This window comes from Salmo trutta, chromosome 18 (genome assembly GCF_901001165.1).
Source record: "Salmo trutta chromosome 18, fSalTru1.1, whole genome shotgun sequence".
In the NCBI taxonomy this organism is placed as follows: Eukaryota; Metazoa; Chordata; class Actinopteri; order Salmoniformes; family Salmonidae; genus Salmo; species Salmo trutta.
Window position 1 is genome coordinate 23,483,632 of NC_042974.1, and position 16,380 is coordinate 23,500,011.

The window sequence follows — 16,380 nt, forward strand, 5'->3', positions numbered from 1 at the left end:
CGTATGAGATGCTGTTATGTAGGCCGACACACGCGGGTTATAACCTGTCATCTCTTGTTTCTCTCCAGGACGCATGGGACTGAACTTTCATCACCCCGGAGCAGATCACATCATGCCGTTGAACAGTGAGTAGCATTTCGAAATGTACACAATCCTTATCCCTCCATGTAACTATGTTATTATGGGTGTGTGTGTTTTTGCTTTAATTGTGGCCACTTAAGTGGTACCATTGTGTTGCTTCTCTAGTTCATGGAAACGAATGACAGAAACCTATTCAGAAGTAGTGGGATCTTAACGCACCTATGCAGGATGACTCGGGATATGCCCTTGCTGCTAGGGTTGGGGCGAGGATCACCACAGGGCCCATACCCATGCTAATCCCACCTCACACCCCTTTTCAAGTGTTACCCTCTGACACCATAAACCCAGGGTGGACCCCTGTCTCAGCGCAGAGCAGGGAGGAACCACTGTCAAATACCGTCTGTAAGCCTAGACCCCCCACCCCCGTTCCACCTAGCAGATGGCAAACATCAGGGTTTGGTCCACACAGGCTCGAGGTGAGGCCGGCAGCAAGAGTTTTTCAATTTTCCTTCTCCAAGAGAGAGAAAAAAATCCTCATATTTCAGAAATGTCAGAAAATCAATTTTTCTCCCACTGTTCAGTTTTTAGACAGTGAGTTGTCAAAAGGCTCTTTCTTTCAGCCTTGCCAATATAATTGACAGGAGAGAGGATTGGGGTGTCCATGGTGACTGGTGTAGCTCAGCGCAAGACATCTGTGAGTGTTAGTCGAGTCCTGGGTCATGTTCATTAGGCACCCATCGAGAGAAAACAGACTGAAACAGGGAGGGACTACCTCTAACCCAGTGTGATTTGAATCAGGTGTAGGGCCAAGGCAAAAACTAAACACTTTTCCATTACAAAACATTTTCGGTTGTGTGGCCTTATGAACACAACCCTGGCTCTCCTAACTTGCCTGGTTGGGGATGCCAGCGGGGAAGCAGTGAAAAAGAACGGAGAAGAGGATGAATGGAAAGGGAGAAGATATCCAACAAGGCTTATAGTAACTCATTTTACTGCTGTCACAGCTTGACAACACTGTGCTGTCTGTTTTCTCTCCAACTTGTTCTTTTCATCATCAGTCCTTTGGGAAACACGTTTCAAATCGATGTTAAACTGCTCTTCTGCAGGGTTTAACTTCGTCTCAGATCTGCATGGAGCTCTGGCGTCTGTCAGAATTGGCGCTCGCTGCTGTAGTCTGCCGTGTTTAGACAGCAAGGCTTTGGATGTGAAGAAAGCGGGTTTAACGTTAATCTACTCTTCATTTCTCGCCATTGTTTTGCCTAGACTACAGAGAATGGGTTTCCAAACGATTTCTACATCTACCCACTGCTTTTGTGGCTTAGATGAAGGATGAGAAGTGAGACACCCAACGTGGATTTATGGATAAAGAAGGGCAGGTCTGTGAATCGATCAAGAAGCTAGCAGGCGTTTTCCAGTACCGCTCCTCCCCGGGAGATATTCCCCGTCCTACCTTCTAAGTCTCCTCTCTCTGACACTCTTATTTCTGAGTCTGTGCCTACTCCTGCCGTTCCCTCCCTCTCATCCTCCCCCTCGTCTTATTCTCCCTCACCGGGGTGACGGTCGCAGACACAGTTTCCCAACACCACTTACTAGTCTACACTAGATCAGTGGGTTCCACTCTTCCACCTTCTTCCCTTTGTTGCTAGGTGCCTTTGTCCCTCCCCAAGGCCCGTACAGTGGAAGAATAATGCGGAGAACATTGGTCTGAACAACTCTGCTCTGTGGTGAGAAGAGACCAAGTTTTAATGAAAACCCAGTGAGAGAAGAGGTCTGGATGCAATGTTTCTGTCAAGAGCGAGGGAGGGGGGCCGGGGGGGGGGTCACACAATGGCACCGTCACAATGGACACCCCCATATTGGTTTTTAGGAGAAGACTTTGTTCTCTGTGACATTTGACTGTGAGAAGGTCTGTTTAGGGATGCATTACTCACCCCCCACCCCCCACCCACACACTGTCTACTGGCATTAACGTTATAGACTCTTAATACCTCAGTCTGCCTCGTTTGCCTTCCGTCGGCTTTTTTCTCAGGCACAACAAGGCTTCTATTCAGACGTGTTGGGTGCGTTTTTAAAGACGGTTAAGAAAGGTCACGTGTGAGAACACACACACCCCAAACAATACATTTTGTTTAGTTTTTTTTCATGTTAGTGCTTTGCGACCGTATTTCCTGAGCTCTAGCTAATTCTCCAAAAGGTTTATTGTGAGAGCTCACGCACACGCTAACTAATGAAATGGAGAGAAAGGGCAACGACGTCTCATCGCTGCCTGCTGTACCTTTTGGGCCTGTTCACTAGATTGCGATCTCCCAGCCAACGCTATCACCTGGTAGGGCAGTCCTCCTCTCTCTCGTTTCCTGTCTGGACTCTGAGACTCAGGCTGTCACCTCCATGGCTCCATCCAGGGCAGCTGTGAGTGGAAATTTCCCCACTGGATAAACACTAACGTTTCACTAGTTCGTGGTAATGACTAACGACACCTGTCTGTCTCTGCGTGCCGCTTTATCCCTCACATTCATGAATATTCACGCTGGGAAGAAATTAGAGCAAAACGTGAGCTTAGGTAGTAGTCCGTGTTTATTGCCTGAGATTTATAATTTGGGTTATAGGGTCTTGTTATTTCAGGTGACTATTTCAGAGTAGTTAGGCCTATTATAACCTCGCCCATCATCCTCTAGTCTAGTCTAGCCCGGCTCAGGTACAGTAGGTGCAGCAGGTTTCCTGTGGGATACTGCCAGCCAACCCATAATGATTCCTTGTCTACCTCCATCGCTGATGATTAGGTGTGGCTGTCTGCGTCTGTGGTGTCACTGTTGCCTTGGTGATGATCTGCCTGGTTGTCTTCCCACGAAACCCATGTCTCTGTCTGTCTCTCTCCCTCTCCTTTCCATACCCCTCTGTCTCTCTCTCTCTCTCTCTCTCTCTCCCTCCCTCTTCCGCTGTTCACAAGCAGCCAGGAGCTATGGCCGCAGAAGAGGTAATGTGTGGAGTTGTACTTTGTTTCTGCTTGGCAAAATGAACGGGAGGCACGAGCGCAATTGCTTGGCTCTCTCTCCATACGGGCGTCTCTCTCTCTCTCCAAGGCTACCGGGTTCTAGTGGAATGTCACATAATCTGCCTCCATCTGTGCCGTGATTGGATGAAATCCTATTCATTTATACACATTTATTTTTTTAACGTCGTTACATTTAATTATGTCGAGGAGAGGCGGATCATTTAGTGTCTTGTGCGTTTTTTTTCTTCCATTTTGCTTAATGCAACTTTGTTTTCTCTTTAATATTCTGAGTCATTGTGCTACCCCTGTGTATCGCTATACGCAACTGTATTGGCTGCTGCTTGTGGATTATTAATGAATTCTCAAGTATAGACCCTCCATATATTATGGACAGTTCCAGAGCGAGTCCATTTGGATTTGGGCCAAAATGTTTAAGTCTAGACCATAAAAACATTGAGAAAGTACACTGACTCAAACTGTTTATGTCCTGAATGGCTGAAATGGGTGCTGCGGACATACTCTTCTCTGATTTTTGGAGTGTTCAACTAATTCCTAACTTTACTCAGTGAGGAACCCCGGTAACATATGCAACGTTGTTGCAATGCTTGCACTTTTTGTGTGTCTAAGAATTGTAGTACTTTTTTAAGTCTGGCTGTTGGCAGTACATTCGTCCACATGTTGACGGAGCTTATGACTCAGCGATCAGCAAATCGGGCGGTTATCATCTTCAAGTCAGCACAGCTAATAAAGGGGGAGTCCTCAATCGCCACATACCACTCTTGTGCACTTACATAGAAAGAGACTATAGCCGTGTACCTGTTAGCATGGTAAATACAACTCTATTTAAAGTAGCCTACGCATATCCGAGGCTTTAGACACTGCCTGCAGCACCACTCAGTCAGTACCATGGAATTAGAACAGATAAAATAGCAAAATAATATGATCTCTATTCTATGTGTTCACATTTGTAATAGGTAATCAACTGCTGTGGTAAATGCTCTCCACCCCTCCTGCACCCTCCACCCCTTGTTCCTATGGCCCGCAGGAACAAGGGCTCATCTGGTGGAAGAAGGCTATGAAGGCCCTGTGCTGGTTTGTAATTGGACTGAACCGGATCGGCTCGAGGGTGGAGGAGGGCAGGCAGGCAGGCCCACAATGTTTTGAAGAATGAGCTCATGAAGCAGCATGATGGTGCTTTGACCTTCCTCTCTAAGGAGGCTATTGTTACCGGTTTTAATAACATATTTCTCTCCCTTTCTTTTCGTGTCCTCCCTGTCTTCTCCTCTTCCATTCTGTGCCCTTCTATTTTCCCTCTTTCTTCTGCCTGTTGCTCTTGCTTGTCCTCTCTCTCTCTATTTCTCCCCTCCCCCACCACCTCTCTCTTTCCAGGTCGCTCTTCACTCTTTCCGTTCGAGGACGGTTTCCTGGACGACGGGCACGGTGACCCCTCTCTGACCCCGGGGTTGAACTCGCCCACGCGCTGTCAAAACGGAGAGAGGATGGAGCGCTACTCCAGGAAGGTGTTTGTCGGAGGCCTTCCTCCTGACATAGATGAAGGTACGGACGGACGGCAGTGGCACTTGCCTGTCTCTCAGATCTGTTTGGGTTGTCTTGCCAGCCCCTATGGTCACTGGCCCTGTGCCTGTATCACATCACTCCGCTGGCCCATCACACACACATGGAAGTTGGCAAGAGCACACAAACAGATTTTCACTTTACTGTACAATCACTATATATCCTCATAGAATGTCCATCAGCTGCATGGCACATTCATCACATTAGTACATGTAGGGGTTTTGGACTGGCTAGGATACTACAAGCCCGATGTGGGTCTACAGATGCTGGTAGCCCCTGGCTCAGTGGGCTAAAGGGCTGGTTCTGTGTCTGTAGGATGCCGCTATCTGTCACGAAGCTGGTTCTCTGGGACTGTGGACTGACTGGTTATGTTCTGTGGGTTTGAGGCAGTGAGCTGGCAGTCAGTCTGGCAGCAGATGTGATAGTGTGTTTTCCCACAGTGTGAAGAGGGCCTGACTGACTGCGTAGTAGGACTATGGGAATCCGGAATGGTGACACTGCTCAATGTGGCTTTCATGAGACATACACACACACACACACACACACACACACACACACACGCAAACACACACACACACACACACACACACACGCAAACACACACGCATGCAAACACACACAGAACACACGCAAACACACACAGAACACAAAACTTGCACAAAACACACACTAGTATACACACACATACACATACTAGTACACACACAGAACACACACACACACACACACACACACATACAGACACATAATAGTACACACACAGAACACAACACACACACAGAGTTTGTGAACAATGCGTGCCCATGACTTCTTGGAATATTAATGGGTTTCCACAGTACAATGACCCTAGTGAGAACAGGGCCTGGAGTGTGAAGACGTGTTTAATGCAGTAGACTAGTGGACAGCATTTTGGAAAACAAGCAAAAATACATTATTTTCCTGGGTTTTGTTGATAGCATACAGTGAGGGTAGACAGTAGACACATTTTTGTTGTCGTTGGTGGCCTGCTTGTAGACAAATGGTTTCCATGGCAAAGTGCTCTATGACTGCGTTGACATGTTGTTTTTCATTCATCTTTTTTTCTGTAGATGAGATCACCAACAGCTTCCGTCGCTATGGACACCTGGTGGTGGATTGGCCCCACAAAGCCGAGAGCAAGTCCTACTTCCCACCTAAAGGTAGGAACCGTTTCGTCACACCGGTCTGTAAAATAGCAGACCTCAGTCCACAGTAACAGCTGTTATTGTACAGTCATGATCATGCTGTGCTGCTAAGGCAAAGGTTGTTTGCGAAGGGTTACGTTACCCAGAATTCCAGGGTCAGGGCGTCTCGAGGCATCTGTTTATTAATATGGCCCCCTACTGCTATCTCAGGGATAGAAACACACACACAGCCCCGCTCTGGTCTCGCACCACAGGCTCCTGAAGGTCCCAGAGCACAATGTTTTTCTGTTTAATACCTGGAGAGTGCAAAGGCTTTCTCCTGGCCCCCCCGCCCTCTTCGGTTTCATTTGGACAGGTGACCATAGCGGAGAAGGCCCTTCCTTTCAGGCCCTGTGCCTGTATCACATCACTCCGCTGGCCCATCACACACACACACACTTTTCTGTGTCATATTAGGGAAACTATTAAAGCAGACATAGCTGACATTCCTCAGGCAGATGGTAATATGCTACAGCTGTGTAAACTGCCAGTTTCTTCCCTCTCTCATTTTCAATTTCCCAGTTTTTTGGGTTGATAAAGTTTTTTTTATTTTCAATAGTCCTCGGCTCTCTATTCCAAAGCTCAGAAGGCAGCATCCTTTTAGGGGAATGAGTTACGCTTGAGGGCCGTAGGATTCCTTGTAAGGGAGGGAGGGAAGACTTGGTTAGCCACAAGGAAACCACGACCTCGTGTTGTACTCGCCCATGTGTATTGATGTTGTAATGGGCCACGTACGTATCTACCTCTTGAAAACATGGATGCCATGTGAGTGGCTGAAATCCCTTGTTTACACTGTCTTCCTAATTCTGCGGTTTGAACTCTGCAGGTTATAGTGGTTGAAAGAGTTAAGTGGCAAAGTTCTTAGCAGGAGATGTGTGTGTGTGTGTGTGTGTGTGTGTGTGTGTGTGTGTGTGTCCTATCCTTTCATGCGCTGTAACGGTTGCTTCGCAGATGTGCTATTCCCATCAAGTGGTCATCAATCTCTCCCCATATTAAAAGTGGTTCCAAGCTGACCTAATGGAAGATGGTAGTCACTTTGTTCCGTCTTGTGCCACATTAAAATGAGCAGCTATGTGTCTCTGTACAATTATGAAACTCTTCATTTTGGTTTGGGAGATGAGGATAACTCATGTTGTGGCTTCCAGGCCACGCGAAGGGCAGGGCCTATCTACGAGCTGAACTGGGATCAGTTGCAAGCCCGGGGCCAGATAGGTAGTTATCCCTGATGGACAGGCCTGAGGTCCATTCACGGGCCACTACACTGTTCCTATACTTCCTAGTAGAGGTCGGCCGATTATGATTTTTCAACGCCGACACCGATTATTGGAGGACCAAAAAAAACCGATGCCGATTAATCGTCCGATTTTTTTATTTATTATTTATTTATTTGTAATAATGACAATTACAACAATACTGAATTAACACTTATTTTAACTTAATATAATACATCAATAAAATCAATTTAGCCTCAAATAAATAATGAAACATGTTCAATTTGGTTTAAATAATGCAAAAACAAAGTGTTGGAGAAGAAAGTAAAAGTGCATTATGTTCCATGTAAAAAAGCTAACGTTTAAGTTCCTTGCTCAGAACATGAGAACATATGAAAGCTGGTGGTTCCTTTTAACATGAGTCTTCAATATTCCCAGGTAAGAAGTTTTAGGTTGTAGTTATTATAGGAATTATAGGACTATTTCTCTCTATGCCATTTGTATTTCATATACCTTTGACTATTGGATGTTCTTGTAGGCACTTTAGTATTGCCAGTGTAACAGTATAGCTTCCGTCCCTCTCCTCGCTCCTACCTGGGCTTGAACCAGGAACACATCGACAACAGCCACCCTCGAAGCAGCGCTACCCATGCAGAGCAAGGGGAACAACCACTCCCAAGTCTCAGAGCGAGTGACGTTTGAAACGCTATTAGCGCGCACCCGCTAACTAGCTAGCCATTTCACATCGGTTACACCAGCCTAATCTCGGGGGTTGATAGGCTTGAAGTCATAAACAGCGCAATGCTTGAAGCACAGCGAAGAGCTGCTGGCAAAACGCACGAAAGTGCTGTTTGAATGAATGCTTACGAGCCTGCTGCTGCCTACCATCGCTCAGTCAGACTGCTCTATCAAATATCAAATCATAGACTTAATTATAACATAATAACACACAGAAATACGAGCCTTTGAACATTAATATGGTCGAATCCGGAAACTATCATTTCGAAAACAAAACGTTTTTTCTTTCAGTGAAATACGGAACCGTTCCGTATTTTATCTAATGGGTGGCATCCCTAAGTCTAAATATTCCTGTTACTTTGCACAACCTTCAATGTTATGTCATAATTATGTACAATTCTGGCAAATTAATTACGGCCTTTAACCCCCATTCCTAGGCCGTCATTGAAAATAAGAATGTGTTCTTAATCTGACTTGCCTAGTTAAATAAAGGTGGGGGAAGAAAAAAAAATCGGCAAATCGGCAGCCAAAAATACAGATTACCGATTTGTTATGGAAACTTGAAATCGGCCCTAATTAATCGGCCATTCCGATTAATCGTTCGACCTCTACTTCCTAGTACGTGTCCCATGTCGGGCTTAGTCCCATTCTCTCAGCCTGCCTGTGTCTGTCGGCCGGATGATGTCACTGACCGATGAGGTTGCCATGGCGGCGGTGCTGCTCACAACTGCTCATTGAGCCCTGCAGCCCCAGGCGTCACCGTTGGCGACGAGCTCCAAACACCACTGAAGTTATTTCTGTCTGCTCCGCACGGAGGTAGAGATGAGCCAGGAAGAGGAGGGGGCTCCTTTGGGGTTTAGAGTGGCTGCTTTTAGGATAATGTGTCTGTGTCAGAGCCTGGATGCTGGGAGCTTATCCATGTTACAGGGGGGCGAGGTGCGCAATGGCTGGCTTAGGAGGACAGGGCACAGCCTCGAGCCAGGGGTCTGACAGACACAGGCCACTCTAATGATGCCACCGGAGCCCCATTGGTAGTGCCCTCGCCCCTAAGGTGGGTTTAACTCTCTTTACTCATGGTACAGAGAAGATGTGTGGGGGATGATCGAGGATGCATCGAGTGATTCTTCACAAATTGAGATGATTAGTGAAGCTTCGTTTCACCTCCTCTGGTCTCAGCTGCCTGTGCTCTCGTGACGCTCCCATGCCTATTTGTTTTAGGAAAGCAGATATTTGTCTCTCTCCCCTCCCTAATTTCTCTCCTCCCTCCCTCTCTCCCTCCCTCCTTCCTCTCATCATGTAAGCTGCTGTCAGCAGTGCATTTTATTTACTTTCAGTGGCCGAGTTCCAGCTCTTAGTGGTTGGTCTGGTTTCTCTCTCTTCTTCACCCACCTTCTCCTCCATATCTCTCCCCTCCCTCTTTCTATCATTGGTCTGACCAATCGGAATCAACGCTTGAAGATTATTTTGATCACGTGGACTGGGATATGTTCAGAGTAGCATCAGAAAATAACACGTGTATATACCGATATGGTGAATGAGTTTATCAGGAAGTGCATAGGAGATGTTGTACCCATGGTGACTATTAAAACCTACCCCAACCAGAAACCGTGGATAGATGGGAGCATTGGCGCAAAACTGAAAGTGCGAACCACTTCATTTAACCAGGGCAAGAAGACTGGGAATATGTAAGAATCCAAAAAGTGTAGTTATTCCCATCGCAATTAAGCAGGTTAAACGTCAGTATAGGGACAAAGTTGAGTCCCAGTTCAACGGCTCAGCCACGAGACGTATGTGGCGGGGTCTACAGACAATCACGGATTATAAAAGGAAATCACCTCCACCCTACCTGTTACCCTAGATCCACTCCAATTTGCTTGCCGCCCCAATAGGTCCACAGACGATGCAATCACCCCCACACTGCCCTATCCCATCTGGACAAGAGGCATATATATGTAAGAATGCTGTTCATTGACTATAGCTCAGCATTCAACACCATAGTACCCTACAAGCTCATCATTAAGCTTGAGACCCTGGGTCTCGACCCCGCCCTGTGCAACTGGGTTCTGGACTTCCTGACGGGCCGCTCCCAGGTGGTGAAGGTAGGAAACAACATTTCCACTTCGCTGATCCTCAACACTGGGGCCCCACAAGGGTGCGTGCTCAGCCCCCTCCTGTACTCCCTGTTTACCCATGACTGCATGGCCAAGCACGCCTCCAACTCAATCATCAAGTTTGCAGTCGACACAACAGTAGTAGGCTTGATTACCAACAACGATGAGACAGCCTACAGGGAGGAGGTGAGGGCTCTGGGAGTGTGGTGCCAGGAAAACATCTCACTCAACGTCAACAAAACCAAGGATATGATTGTGTACTTCAGGAAACAGCAGATGGTGCACCCCCCATCCATTGATGGGACCGCAGTGGAGAAGGTGGAAAGCTTCAAGTTCCTCGGCGTACACATTGCTGGCAAACGGAAATGGTGCACCCACACAGACAGTGTGGTGAAGAAGTCGCAACAGCACCTCTTCAACCTCAGGAGGCTGAAGAAATTTGGCTTAACACCTAAATTTTGCATCTGTAAAAGTTGAGGGTTTGAGAGCATTCTGTCTGGCTGTATCATCGCCTGCTACAGCAACTGCACCGCCCACAACCGCAACGCTCTCCAGAGGGTGGTGCAGTCTCCCCAACGCATTACCGCATTACCGCCCTCCTGGACACCTACAGCATCCGATGTCACAGGAAGGCCAAAAAGATCATCAAGGACAACAACCACCCGAGCCACTGCCTGTTCACCCCGCTATCATCCAGAAGGCGAGGTCAGTACAGGGGCATCAAAGCGGGGACCGAGAGACTGAAAAACAACTTCTATCTCAAGGCCATCAGACTGTTAAACAGCCATCTCCATCACATCAGAGGCAGCTGCCTATAGACATAAATTAGGAATCACTGTCCACTTTAAGGAAATGAAACACTAGCCACTTTAATAAACTCTACTCTATACTATTATACGGTATCTTAGTCACTTTAATTGTGTGTAAATATTGCATCACCCATCTCATATGTATATACTGTGTTCTATACTATGCCACTGTATCTTAGTCCAATGCCACACTGACATATGTTTACTTAGTCCATTCCTTACTTAGATTTAGGTGTTTTTTGGGTATATGTTGTGAAACTGTTAGATATTGCTGCACTGTCGGAGCTAGAAGCACAAGCATTTAGCTACACCCGCAATAACATCTGCTAAACACGTGTATGTGACCAATACATTTGATTAGGATATAGACAGTTTATTAGGTACAGCCCGCCACCAGCCTGTACCGTTGACACCAGGCAGGATGGGACCATGGACTCATGCTGTTTACGCCAAATCCTGACTCTGCCATCAGCATGAAGCAACAGGAACCTGGATTCGTCGGACCAGGCAATGTTTTTTTTCTCTCTTCAGTTGTCCAGTGTTGGTGATCACCTGCCCCCTAGAGCCGCTTCTTCTTGTTTTTAGCTGATCGGTGTGGAACCCGGTGTGGTCTGCTGCAATAGCCTATCCGTGACAAGGACTGGCGAGTTGTGTGTTCCCGAGATGCCGTTCTGAACACCACTGTTGTACTGCGCCGTTATTTATCTGTTTGTGGCCCGCCTGTTAGCTTGCGCGATTCTTGCTATTCTCCTTTGACCTCTCTCATCAACGAGCTGTTTTCACCCACAGGACTGCCACTGACTGGATGTTTTTTGTTTGTCGCGCCATTCTCTGTAAACCCTAGACACTGTCGTGCGTGAAAAGCCCAGGAGGCCGGCCTTTCTGAGATATTGGAACCGGCGTGCCTGGCACTGACGATCATACCACACTCAGTCGCTTAGGTCATTAGTTTTACCCATTCTGACATTCAATCGAACAGTAACTGAATGCCTCGATGTCTGCCTGCTTTATATAGCAAGCCACGGCCACGTGACTCACTGTCTGTAGGAGCTAACCATTTTCATAAATGGGGTGGTACTAGTCTAAATACCCCTTGCACATTTCTTTACATTTTGCTGCCTTAAAAATGTTACCTAAAAATGGATTAGGGTAAGTGTACTTATTAAGCCCCCCCAAATCTAAGTTTAGACATTTCTAACATATAAAATCAAAGATTATTCTCTCAAAGTTTTTGACTACTTTTATTTTTAATTTTTTCTAAGAAATAAATATTTGATAAAACGTGAAAAGTCTGGACTGGGCTTAATGGGTACTGAATGTACCCTTTAAGCCCATGGGTGTCCATGGGTGTTCCAAATTAAATATAAAATTTTTATTAATTTCCAAATGTTCAAAATTTACAAACTGACATTTCTTATGTAAAATTGTATTATATGAATCACCCCTGAAGTTATTGAAATAAACTGATCATTACTATTCATCATGAAAGTAGCACTCATAACATAACAAGATCTATGTGGACTTAGGCTTCTGTTCTTTGACAACCAGTACACACCTGATTCAACTAATCATAGACTTTAATCAAGACCTTAATCAGGTGTGTTACTGCTTGGTTAGAACAAAACGCTGCACCAACACCAGCCTTCTGTGGATAAGAAGCCATGCACACAGACTGTAACACACACTGGCCCTCTGGATAAGAAGCCATGCACACAGACTGTAACACACACTGGCCCTCTGGATAAGAAGCCATGCACACAGACTGTAACACACACTGATCCTCTGGATAAGAAGCCATGCACACAGACTGTAACACACACTGATCCTCTGGATAAGAAGCCATGCACACAGACTGTAACACACACTGGCCCTCTGGATAAGAAGCCATGCACACAGACTGTAACACACACTGGCCCTCTGGATAAGAAGCCATGCACACAGACTGTAACACACACTGATCCTCTGGATAAGAAGCCATGCACACAGACTGTAATACACACTGATCCTCTGGATAAGAAGCCATGCACACAGACTGTAACACACAGACTGTAACACACACTGATCCTCTGGATAAGAAGCCATGTACACAGACTGTAACACACACTGATCCTCTGGATAAGAAGCCATGCACACAGACTGTAATACACACTGACCCTCTGGATAAGAAGCCATGCACAAAGACTGTAACACACAGACTGTAACACACACTGGCCCTCTGGATAAGAAGTCATGCACACAGACTGTAACACACACTGACCCTCTGGATAAGAAGCCATGCACACAGACTGTAACACACACTGATCCTCTGGATAAGAAGTCATGCACACACTGTAACACACACTGATCCTCTGGATAAGAAGCCATGCACACAGACTGTAATACACACTGACCCTCTGGATAAGAAGCCATGCACACAGACTGTAACACACACTGGCCCTCTGGATAAGAAGTCATGCACACAGACTGTAACACACACTGATCCTCTGGATAAGAAGCCATGTACACAGACTGTAACACACACTGATCCTCTGGATAAGAAGCCATGCACACAGACTGTAACACACACTGATCCTCTGGATAAGAAGCCATGCACACAGACTGTAATACACAGACTGTAACACACACTGATCCTTTGGATAAGAAGCCATACACACAGACTGTAATACACACTGAACTTCTGGATAAGAAGCCATGTACACAGACTGTAACACACAGACTGTAACACACACTGGCCCTCTGGATAAGAAGCCATGCACACAGACTGTAACACACACTGACCCTCTGGATAAGAAGCCATGCACACAGACTGTAACACACACTGACCCTCTGGATAAGAAGCCATGTACACAGACTGTAACACACAGACTGTAACACACACTGGCCCTCTGGATAAGAAGCCATGCACACAGACTGTAACACACACTGACCCTCTGGATAAGAAGCCATGTACACAGACTGTAACACACAGACTGTAACACACACTGGCCCTCTGGATAAGAAGCCATGCACACAGACTGTAACACACACTGACCCTCTGGATAAGAAGCCATGCACACAGACTGTAACACACAGACTGTAACACACACAATTTCAATTAATTACCTGAAAGGTGATTCACATTTGCTGTACTGATATTCTTGTTAATTATTTAAACTCGTCTTCCTAAAGCCAATCTGAAGACCATTTCAAATCTCCCTCTCTACTGTATTACAAAGGTACAAGTGGTGGACAAAAAAAACTGAACCACCTTGATGAATGAAGGACAACAATATGACAATTCCCCCCCCACCCAAAAGTGCATGAGAAGTCGCCCAATAGTCATCCTCTTGCCCCTCATTTGTTGCCATTTTTGTTTACCAATTGTATGAGAAATATTATTTCTCGCCTATATAAAAGTAAAGTTCCAAAGATAGCCAGAACTGTATTGCAAGTGTGGTGCATTTGCGTTTCGACAGAGCATCAAGGATAAACAAGAACATTGGGATTGTTGTTCACATGGCGCTAGCTGTGGTCCGTACCATCATAACCCTGACATCCCTCACCGCTGATATCACTCTTCTCTCTCTGCATCAACGACATCCTGTCCACTCCAAAGGACTTGGGGTTTCTAAATGTCCCTAATAGTTTCTAGTCTTGGTATAGGCACAACTGTAGTTGTGTTTTTTAATCAACTTATATCTGAACAAAATAAATGTTATGCTCATGTTCATTGAATATTGGGATATCAACACACTATCCCCATGTGTTTCATTGCAAACCGGGTTTAATAGGAGCATACTGGTCTTAATAGGAGCATACTGGTCTTAATAGGAACATACTGGTCTTAATTGGAGCATACTGGTCTTAATAGGAGCATACTGGTCTTAATTGGAGCATACTGGTCTTAATAGGAGCATACTGGTCTTAATAGGAGCATACTGGTCTTAATAGGAGCATACTGGGCTTAATAGGAGCATACTGGGCTTAATAGGAGCATACTGGGCTTAATAGGAGCATACTGGGCTTAATAGGAGCATACTGGGCTTAATAGGAGCATACTGGGCTTAATAGGAGCATACTGGGCTTAATAGGAGCATACTGGGCTTAATAGGAGCATACTGGGCTTAATAGGAGCATGCTGGTCTTAATAGGAGCATGCTGGGCTTAATAGGAGCATACTGGGCTTAATAGGAGCATACTGGGCTTAATAGGAGCATACTGGGCTTAATAGGAGCATACTGGGCTTAATAGGAGCATACTGGGCTTAATAGGAGCATGCTGGGCTTAATAGGAGCATGCTGGGCTTAATAGGAGCATACTGGGCTTAATAGGAGCATACTGGGCTTAATAGGAGCATACTGGGCTTAATAGGAGCATACTGGGCTTAATAGGAGCATACTGGGCTTAATAGGAGCATGCTGGGCTTAATAGGAGCATGCTGGGCTTAATAGGAGTATACTGGGCTTAATAGGAGCATACTGGGCTTAATAGGAGCATACTGGGCTTAATAGGAGCATACTGGGCTTAATAGGAGCATACTGGGCTTAATAGGAGCATACTGGTCTTAATAGGAGCATACTGGGCTTAATAGGAGTATACTGGGCTTAATAGGAGCATACTGGGCTTAATAGGAGCATACTGGGCTTAATAGGAGCATACTGGGCTTAATTGGAACAACAGTGATTTATAGTAAAAAAAAAAAGACAGAATAGGAAAGCCTACTCATAAAATATTTGGAAACCAATGGTTTGGGGTATAAATATACACTGAGTGTACAAAACATTATGAACACCAGCTCATTCCCTGAGATAGACCGGCCAGGTGATTTCAAGTGAAAGCTATTGATGTCACTTGTTAAATCAGCTTCAATCAGTGTAGATGAAGGGGAGGAGACAGGTTAAAGAAGGATTTTTAAGCCTTGAGACAATTGAGACATGGATTGTGTATGTGTGCCATTGAGGGTGAATGAGCAAGACAACATCTTTAAGTGCCTTTGAACAGGGTATAGGAGAAGGTGCCAGGCGCACCAGTTTGTGTCTGCAACGCTGCTGGGTTTTTCACGCTCAACAGTTTCCTGTGTGTATCAAGAATGGTCCACCACCCAAAGGACATCCAGCCAACTTGACACAACTGTGGGAAGCATTGGTGTCTACATGGGCCAGCATCCCTGTGGAACGCTTTCAACACCTTATAGAGTCCATACCCTGATGAATTTAGGCTGTTCTGACGGAAAAGGGGGGTGCAACTCAATATTAGCAGTGTTGTTAATGTTTTGTACACTGTGTAGACTATGATATTATGCAAAGTTAGTTTTGATCAAATTGAATAATATTTATTTATTGCCATATTCTGTATAGATGGTGCTTTTTGTGCTACTGTACCCTTTAACCCTCGTACCTGTATACAGGTTGAAAATGGCCGATTTTGGGCACTGATAAACATCTCAATTGGAACACAGTGGCTGTACAGTAACATGCTATACATGACGTCAGAGCTCTGGTTCTGCGCTTCCCAGCTCTGTATGGGTTTTGGCTGACAGCCGTTCTGAACTTGAGCACCGCACACAACAAGAAGTTGCCCCCATCCCTCCCAGTAATTTGGGCATCTTTTGGAAATGTGTTGTCTGAGTGAGGGAAATGCTGTAAATAAAGATGACTATGTATTCTGAAAGATGAGTCATTG

At 45.6% G+C, this 16,380-nt stretch overlaps 1 protein-coding gene across 9 annotated transcripts in view; it reads left to right on the forward strand.

The window, feature by feature from the left end:
* The window catches only part of cpeb3 (cytoplasmic polyadenylation element binding protein 3), a 68,395-nt gene that overhangs the window by 39,726 nt on the left and 12,289 nt on the right, over positions 1-16,380 (forward strand). For 7 of the 9 annotated variants that reach the window (XM_029698063.1, XM_029698070.1, XM_029698065.1 and 4 more), the window contains 4 exons: positions 69-125; positions 3,032-3,055; positions 4,463-4,630; positions 5,737-5,826. In XM_029698063.1, coding sequence (XP_029553923.1) covers positions 69-125; positions 3,032-3,055; positions 4,463-4,630; positions 5,737-5,826 — 339 coding nt within the window. The remainder of the gene's footprint in view (positions 1-68; positions 126-3,031; positions 3,056-4,462; positions 4,631-5,736; positions 5,827-16,380) is intronic. The other 2 variants (XM_029698064.1, XM_029698071.1) reach the window with 1 other exon arrangement.